The 9,471-nt window shown below is 45.8% G+C and overlaps 1 protein-coding gene across 1 annotated transcript in view; it reads right to left on the bottom strand.

Annotated features, from left to right (window-relative positions):
• Nucleotides 1-6,423: 6,423 nt before the first annotated feature.
• The window catches only part of LOC125484252 (shootin-1-like), a 3,958-nt gene continuing 910 nt past the window's right edge, over nt 6,424-9,471 (bottom strand). The window contains exons 2-4 of the mRNA XM_048602228.1: nt 9,123-9,255; nt 8,445-8,509; nt 6,424-6,533 (exon numbers count right to left, since the gene is read on the bottom strand). Coding sequence (XP_048458185.1) covers nt 6,424-6,533; nt 8,445-8,509; nt 9,123-9,255 — 308 coding nt within the window. The remainder of the gene's footprint in view (nt 6,534-8,444; nt 8,510-9,122; nt 9,256-9,471) is intronic.

Below are 9,471 nucleotides of genomic sequence, written 5' to 3' on the forward strand. Positions count from 1 at the left end.
AACACTACTTGACCCCACTTGGGGCACTGTGAGCAGATCTGGGCACCACACCTTAGGAAGAACATATTGTTTTTGGATGGAGATCAATGTAGCTTTACAAGACTGAGACATGGAATTTGGGGGTTAAGTTATGAGGAGAAATTAGATCATTTCCACTGGTTGAAGATTCTAGAAACAGGGCATAGTGTCAGAGTTAGGGCCAGGCCATTCAGGAGAGATGCAAAAAGTAGTTGAGGTTTGGAACTCTATTCCCCAAACAGTGGTCAATGCTAATTCAATTATTAAATTTAAATCTGAGATAGACAAGTTTTTATTAAGCAAGGATATCAAGGGATATGGGCCCAAGGAAGGCATATGGAGTTAGACCACAGATCGGCCATGATCTTATTGAATAGCAGAGCAGGCTCAAGGGGCTGAATGGCCTCCTCCTGTTCCTATTTGTCTCATAGGTCATCAGCTGCATGGTGTTGTTTGGGATCTTCCTGTGCACACATTGCCTGCTACGTTGCCTACATTTTAACAGTGACCACACTTCAAGGAATGTGTCATTGGGTGTAAAACATTTGGAGCTTGGATGAAAGGACCCAGCCACACTTGGTGATGATTCAGAGATGGCTATGATAGCCAGCTGTGAGGAGGATATAAAGACTTTGTGAAGATATAAACATACGTTAAGGGACTGGGGAGAAATTGGCAGTTGGAGTAAAATGTTTGAAAATGTGAGGGTGTCCACTTTTTGTCAGGAAGAATAGAAGAGCAGAAGACTATTTAATTGGAGAGAGATTGCAGAACGCTGTGGTACAGAGGAATGTGCGTGTCCTATTTTATAAATCACACATGTTAGCATGTTAGTGATTAGGGAGGCAAATGCAATGTTGGCCTTTATTGTTAATGGGGAATAAAAATAGGGAAATCTTGCTGAAACTGTACAGTGCATTGGCAAGACCGCACCTAACGTTTCTGTGTATAATCCTGGCGTCCATACGTAAGGAGTGATATATTTATATTGGAAGCTGTCCAGGGATGAAGGGAGTGCCTTATGAGGAAAGTTTGAGCAGGCCAGACCTGTGGGTTAACCCATAATGCCATTAGGGAGGGAATTCCAGGATTTTGACCCAGCGACAGTGAAGGAACAGCAACATATTTCCAAGTCAGGATGGTGAGTGGTTTGGAGGGGGAACTTGAATGTAACTTGGGAGTAACTTGGGAGTATGATGTTATTGCTATTACTGAGACTTGGTTGAGGGAAGGGCAAGATTGGCAACTAAATATCCCAGGATATAGATGCGTCAGGCGGGATAGAGAGGGAGGTAAAAGGGGTGGAGGAGTTGCATTACTGGTCAAAGAGGATATCACAGCTGCGCTAAAGGAGGGCAGTATGGAGGACTCGAGCAGTGAGGCAATATGGGCAGAGCTCAGAAATAGGAAGGGTGCGTTAACAATGTTGGGGCTGTACTACAGGCCTCCCAACAGCGAGTGTGAGATAGAGGTACAAATATGTAGACAGATTATAGAAAGATGTAGGAGCAACAGGGTGGTGGTGATGGGAGATTTTAGTTTTCCCAACATTGACTGGGATTCACTTAGTGTTAGGGGTTTAGATAGAGCAGAATTTGTAAGGAGCATCCAGGAGGGTTTTCTAGAGCAGTATGTAAATAGTCCAACTTGGGAAGGGGCCATACTGGACCTGGTGTTGGGGAATGAGCCCGGCCAGGTGGTTGAAGTTTCAGTAGGGGATTACTTTGGGAATAGTGATCACAATTCTGTAAGTTTTAGAATACTGATGGGCAAAGATGAGAGTGGTCATGAAGAAAGAGTGCTGAATTGGGGGAAAATTCAGCAGGAGCTGGGGAATGTGGATTGGGAGCATCTGTTTGAGGGTAAATCCACATTTGATATGTGGGAGGCTTTTAAAGAGAGTTTGATTAGAGTGCAGGACAGACATGTCCCTGTGAAAATGAGGGATAGAGAGGGCAAGATTAGGGAACCATGGATGACAGGTGAAATTGTGAGACTAGCAAAGAGGAAAAAGGAAGCATACATAAGGTCTAGGTGACTGAAAACAGACGAAATTTTGGAAGAATATTGGGAAAGTAGGACCAATCTGAAACGAGGAATCAAGAGGGCTAGAAGGGGTCATGAAATATCTTTAGCAAACAGGATTAAGGAAAATCCCAAAGCCTTGAAGGGTCTAGGCCCGAAATGTCAGCCTTCCTGCTCCTATCATGCTGCTTGGCCTGCTGTGTTCATCGAGCTCTACACCTTGTTAACTAGAGAAAGGGTTGGCCCACTCAAGGACAAAGGAGGGAAGTTATGCGAGGAATCAGAGAAAATGAGTGAGATTCTTAATGAGTACTTTGCATCGGTATTCACTGAGGAGAGGGACATGACAGATGTTGAGGTTAAGGATAGATGTTTGATTACTCTAGGTCAAGTCAGCATAAGGAGGGGGGAAGTGTTGGGTATTCTAAAAGGCATTAGGGTGGACAAGTCCCCAGGTCCGGATGGGATCTATCGCAGGTTACTGAGGGAAGCGAGAGAGGAAATAGTTGGGGCCTTAACAGATATCTTTGCAGCATCCTTGAGCACGGGTGACGTCCCAGAGGACTGGAGAATTGTGAATGTTGTCCCCTTGTTTAAGAAGGGTAGCAAGGATAATCCAGGTAATTATAGACCGGTGAGCCTGACGTCAGTGGTGGGGAAGCTGCTGGAGAAGATACTGAGGGATAGGACCTATTTACATTTGGAAGAAAATGGGCTTATTAGTGATTGGTAGCATGGTTTTGTGCAGGGAAGGTCATGTCTTACCAACTTGATAGAATTCGTTGAGGACATGACAAAGTTGATAGATGAGGGAAGGGCTGTAGATGTCATATACATGGACTTCAGTAAGACGTTTGATAAGGTTCCCCATGGTAGGCTGATGGAGAAAGTGAAGTCGCATGGGGTCCAGGGTGTACCAGCTAGATGGATAGAGAACTAGCTGGGCAACAGGAGACAGAGAGTTGTATTGGAAGGGAGTTTCTCAAAATGGAGAACTGTGACCAGTGGTGTTCCACAGGGATCCATGTTGGAACCACTGTTGTTTGTGATATACATAAATGATCTGGAGGAAGGTATAGATGGTCTGATTAACAAGTTTGCAGATGACACTAAGATTGGTGGAGTAGCAGATAGTGAAGGGGATTGTCGGAGAATGCAGCAGAATATAGATAGATTGGAGAATTGGGCGGAGAAATGGCAGATGGAGTTCAATCCAGGCAAATGAGAGGTGATGCATTTTGGAAGATCCAATTCAAGAGCGAACTATATGGTAAATGGAAAAGCCCTGGGGAAAATTGATGCACAGAGAGATCTGGGTGTTCAGGTCCATTGTACCCTGAAGGTGGCAACACAGGTTGATAGAGTGGTCAAGAAGGCATATGGCATGTTTTCATTCATCGGACGGGGTATTGAGTACAAGAGTTGGCAGGTCATGTTACAGTTGTATAGGACTTTGGTTTGACCACATTTGGAATACTGTGTACAGTTCTGGTATCCACATTCCCAAAAGGATGTGGATGCTTTGGAGAGGGTGCAGAGGAGGTTCACCAGGATGTTGCCTGGTATGGAGGACGCTAGCTATGAAGAGAGGTTGAGTAGATTAGGATTATTTACATTAGAAAGACGGAGGTTGAGGGGGGACCTGATTGAGGTCTACAAAATCATGAGAGGTATGGACAGGGTGGATAGCAAGAAGCTTTTTCCCAGAGTGGGGGACTCAATTACTAGGGGTCACGATTTCAAGGTGAGAGGGGAAAAGTTTAAGGGAGATATGTGTGGAAAGTTCTTTACGCAGAGGGTTGTGGGTGCCTGGAACGCATTGCCAGTGGAGGTGGTAGAGGCGGGCACGATAGCGTCATTTAAGATGTATCCAGACAGATACATGAATGGGCAGGGAGCAGAGGGATACAGATCCTTGGAAAATAGGCGACAGGTTTAGATAGAGGATCTGGATCAGCGCAGGCTTGGAGGGCCGAAGGCCCCGTTCCTGTGCTGTAATTTTCTTTGTTCTTTGGTGTTCCCACATTTTGCTGCTCTTATCCTTCTAGATGGCAAAGATTGCAGGCTTTGGTGGACAATTCAGTTATAGAGTGTGTGGATACAGTGTATGGTCAAAAAACGGAATGTATTTGATGAGAGCTGAAGAACATTAAAGGAGCTGATACATTACTGAGTCTGCTGAGATAGACCCAAATAGTGAGGAGATTGAGATTCAAGTCTGTAAGCAAATGTCAGAGAGGCATAAAAATACTAAAACTGTATTGATAGAGTAATCAATTACCCTAATACTCAAAATAAAATCAGAGTAAGGGCAAGGAAGGTGAGAGATTCTTAAAACAGGTACAGTTGAGCTTCCTTAATGTTCCTATCTCAATGAAGGGAGAAACAACGCTGGAGCAGTAGCAGTAGGACAAGTGCAGGATGTTCCACTGGGGAAGTATCTAGGCAATAGTGATCATAATATAAGGTTTAAAATAGCTACATAAGGGGAAAAATAAGAGGGTTCAATGATAAAGGGATTCAGAAATCTCTGCTGGTAATATGGGGGAGGCGATGGCCTCATGGTATTATCGCTGGACCGTTAATCCAAAGATCCAGATAATGTTCCAGGGACCTGTGTTCGAATCCCACCATGGCAGATAGTGGAATTTGAATCCAATAAATATCTGGAATTAAGAAGCTAATGATGACCGTGAATCCAATGTTGATTGTTGGAAAAACCCATCTGGTTCACTAATGTCCTTTAGGGAAGGAAACTGCCATCCTTACCTGGTCTGGCCTACATATGACTCCAGACCCACAGCAATAGGGTTGACTGCCCTCTGGACAATTAGGGGTGGGCAATAAATGCTTCTGAGCCAGTGATGCCCTCATCCCATGAATGAATAAAAGACAGGTTGGTAAAGTAATTAAGAAAGTGTATGGGATACTTGGCTTAGAAATAAAGGCATGGGCTACAGCAACAGGAAAGCCATGTTAAACCTTTACATATCACCTCAGCTGGTGTACGGTGGACAATTTTGGGGACTGCACTTTAGGAAGAATGTCAAGGTTTTGGAGATAGTTCAGAGGTTAGTGGTAAGATCACTAAACTAGTCATCTAGAGACCTTGGGTATTTTTTCTTATAATACTCTCATGGGATTTGGTGTTGTTGGCTAGACCAGTCTGTCCCTGGTTGCCCTTCAGAAGGTGGTGGTGAGCTGCCTTCTTGAACCATGTGCTGTAGGTTGACCCACAATGCCATTAGGGAGGGAATTCCAGGATTTTGACCCAGTGACAGTGAAAGAACGGTGATATATTTCCACGTCAGGATGGTGAATGGCTTGGAGGGGAATTTTAATCAGAATTTTCTATATTGAGGATACAGGTAAATTCCCAGAACAGCAATAAGCAAACCAGGGAGGGACTAAACAAAATCACAGTCACTGGGGAAGTGGTGCTGAGTAAGTTGCTGGAGCTGTGTGCTAACAAGAGCTGGAGTCCTGATGGACTTTATCCCAGGCTGTGAAAAGGAGTGTGTGGTGAATTTGTTGATGTGTTGGTTTCATTTCTCCAAACTCCCCCAGATTCAGGCAGGGTTCTACTAGAGTGGAAACTAGCTAATGTAACTCATTTACCAGGATGTTGCCTGGTTTGGCGGGGTATTAGCTATAAGGAGAGATTGGACAAACCTGATTTGTCTTCACTGAACATTGAAGGCTGAGGGACGATCTGATAGATGTTTACAAAATTATGAGAGGCACAGATAGAGTGGTTAGTCAGAGTCTTTTTCCCACGGTGGAAATGACAATTACTAGGGAATATAGGTTTAAAGTAAAAGGGGGTAAGTTTAAGGGAGATGTGAGAGGCAGGATTTTTACACAGAGGGTGGTAAGTGCCTGGAGTTGGTAGAAACAGATACAATAGCAACATTTGAGAGGCATCTTGACAGATACATGAATAGGGAATGAATAGAGGGATAGGGACCGCGTAGAGGCAAAAGGTTGAGGAATGCATCATGTGTTAGTGCAGTCTTGGTGGGCTCAAGGGCCTGTTCTTTGTTATTTGTTCTCTGTTCTGCAAGAGGCTCGGTGTGTGGGGTCATGGAGAGGGTTGGCATGTCAGACCAATTTCAAAGAAACGCAATGGCCTGAATAAATATGGCTGCAAGATTAAAAACCAAAAGAACTGCAGATGCTGCAAATCAGGAACAAAGACAGATAAGAGAAAATCAGAGTTAACGTTTCGGGTCAATTGACCTTTGGTTCTGAGGAAGGGACACTTGACCCGAAACGTTAACTCTGAATTTTTTCTTCACAGATGCTGCCAGACCTGCTGAGCTTTTCCAGCAACTTCTGTTTTTGTTTCTGGCTGTAAGATTTGCTGATTTGACCCTTGCATCATTGTACCTCTATCTTCTTTTTGGTGGGTTTCAGGATGACACCAGTTTTGATCCTCTCCATCATCTCATTCACAGCTTTCACCTTGAGATCATTGAGGTTGACTGAGTCTGGAAAGAGTGATAAGAGATCAGGGCAATGTTTTGACCAATCAGAGTCAACCTGATTGAAATTTTAAACCATGCGTGGATGTTAACTGTCAATCATTGGTAACTGGTGCACTCTCAATGGCAGCATCTCTGCCAATCAGCACACTCCTTTCATGGTGTAAATGTTGGTTTCCACCTCAAATTGGTATTCTTACAAATTGTCCTGATGATAAACTATGACAAAATGTGCCTTTTGTCAGCAATACCGAAGAGAAAAGAGGGAGAGTTGGTGAATTAATAGTTGAAGTTGGCTTGCATTATATTAACTCAAGATTTTCCTTGAATTTAAGTGCACTTATCAAGACCTCAGGTTGTCTGAAACTTTTCAGCTTCTGAGGGTTTTTGAACAGGGGTCATCATTGTGATGCAGGTAACATGGCAGCTAAATTGTGCACAGCAAGATCCCACAAATGGCAATGTATGAATGGCCAGATCACCTACTTTTCTTTTAGCGATGTTGTTGGAGGATAAGCGTTAGCCAAGGATAATGTCCCTGCTCTTACTTGGAATAATGTCATGAAGCCTTTAATGCTTGCCTCACAGAGTGTATGGAGACTCAGTTTACTGACTTACCCAGAAGTAATATCTCTAATGGTGCAGCACACCTTCACTATTCGACCAGGGTGTCAGCAAGGGCTAGGATCCTGTAGCTTCTGGACGGGGACCTTCTGCATTGGAGCTGACCCCATGTACAGGAACGTGGCTTGGAGTGTGAGCGTTGACAGGAATTCACTGCACCAGGCCAAACTCACCACCTCACCTTCCTTCTTTACAACGGTCCCAGAAAATCTCACGGACCAGGCTTTGGGTCACCTGTCCCTAGGATCTCCTGATGAGATTTGATGTCATATTTTGTGTCATGAAGCCCTCGATAATGGAAGACTTAACATTTTTTTTCTTGAGTATGTGCATCGTCACAGTTAGCCAAGCGATAGCCCAGGCAGTGGTTAAATGGGGCTCTTAATGCCCAGCTTCAATGTTCCTGTGTGGGACGTTCCTGAACAATGTGGGTCTGTGTTTCAAATGACCCCCAGCTACAGCTTGGATGGACTTGGTGACCTCACTGATATCAGGTAGCCTTGACCAATCCAGAAGGGGTTTAAACGAGCCCATGGTTGCCTCAGGAGATCACAGCCAGGCAGACGGGCAGGGGGTCCACTGTGACAGGGTGGCTTCCGCTCAACATTGTCTACATGGAGCAATAACCAACTGATAGTGGGTACTTGTGGGGGAGGGCAGTCCTGGGCGCCAGGAGAGCCAAGTTGATCAAAGATACTTCTTGCTGATTGTTGAGTCAAGTTGCAGATGGAGATGTTTGGACTGGGGAGACAGGAATCGTACTGGGGTATAGATGACAACGTCAGAGGGCCTTACAGCATTGATCTGTGATCCCTGTTAAGTATTGGACTATTTACTGAGGAGCTAGGTGTGGGTCTCAGTTTTTTTTTTATTTCTCTTTGTCTGTGCATGACAATTCTGTTAACTGTGATAGCAAGATGACAGGGTGGGAACTGTCCATTCAGGGTGGCTACATAAATGCAGATTGTTGTTCTTTATATCTTTCTGTCACAGATACAGCCTGGAATGGCTGGTAAGAGTGTGGTTCTTGGTTAGATGTCTCCATATTTCCCAGGGTTTGGCCCTGTGACACTCAAGATCCTAAAATCCAAACACAGGCCCCATGGACCATTGTGCCCAGGAATCAGAGACCACCCCCAACCCCTCGAGACCAGTAAGGCCCCTGATCCATTACATACATTATCCAGCTGATAAAATGCCCATCCAGTCACGTTGGGAGCTCTGTGGAACCCCAATAAGCATGCCCCACTACTCCGGGGAATTAGCTGCCTCTGTGACACTGGATTCGCTCACCTTGGGTGTTCGGCCCATCCCCTGTTTGATTCTTTTGCCTTCTCTTCAGTAACTCGGCCAAGGGGCTGTGGGGGGGGGAACATAGTCTCATCAGGAAAACATACACTTCACCAGAAACTTGGCCAACAGAGGCCTCTCCTGAGAAAGGAGGCTGGAGCAGGAGAACAGGCCGAGAACAGGCGACATCAGTGACAGGAGGGTCAAAGTACGTGTCCCACAGCCATAGAAATGGCGGGGAGGGGCATGGGAGGGAGAGGGAAGTGAGGGATGGGGGGGCAAGTGAGGGGGCATGAGGGAGGAGAATGGAGGGGGGGGTGAGAGGGGAGGGGAGATTGAGGTGGGAGTGAGAAAGAAAGGAAGGAATGAAGGAGGTGAGAATGAGGGGAGGGAGACAGGAGGGCCAGAGTGAGGAAAGCGGACAGGGAGGGAGCAGGAGAGTGAGGCAGTGGGAGAACGAGGAGAGGGACAGACACTGGGTGCGGTTGAAATGAGAGGGCAGTGGGAGATAAGAGGGTGAGTGTTGAGAAGGGGAATGAATGTATAGGAGGGGGTTGAGCTGAGGGGGATGGTGAGTTGAGAGGATGGTGAGTTGAGGGAGACTGAGGAGGGAGAGTGGGAAGAAGAGGACGAGAGGTTTGTGATCTGGGTCTGGAAGGCCTGTAGGTTGCTGGTGCTCACTTAGCTGGAGGTTCACGTGGAGGAGGCGGTGGCGGAGGAGGGGGTGGAGGTGGAGGTGGAGGGACAGGATGTCTCATCTCTTCCTCCATCACTGATCCCTCTGCTGATGTAAGCTTCTCCTGAAGATCCTTCACTGGAAACAAAGAAACATAAATGAAGGTACATTTCAGGCCCGATTCAGCGAAACTGGAGCAGAGGATGGAATTTCACTCGTTTCAGACTATCACATACCCTGAGTAGAGGAGATAGTAGGAACTGCAGATGCTGGAGAATCTGAGATAACAAGGTGTAGAGCTGGATGAACACAGCAGGCCAAGCAGCATCACAGGAGCCGGAAGGCTGACGTTTC

Source organism: Rhincodon typus, chromosome 1 (genome assembly GCF_021869965.1).
Source record: "Rhincodon typus isolate 14 chromosome 1, sRhiTyp1.1, whole genome shotgun sequence".
NCBI lineage: Eukaryota > Metazoa > Chordata > Chondrichthyes > Orectolobiformes > Rhincodontidae > Rhincodon > Rhincodon typus.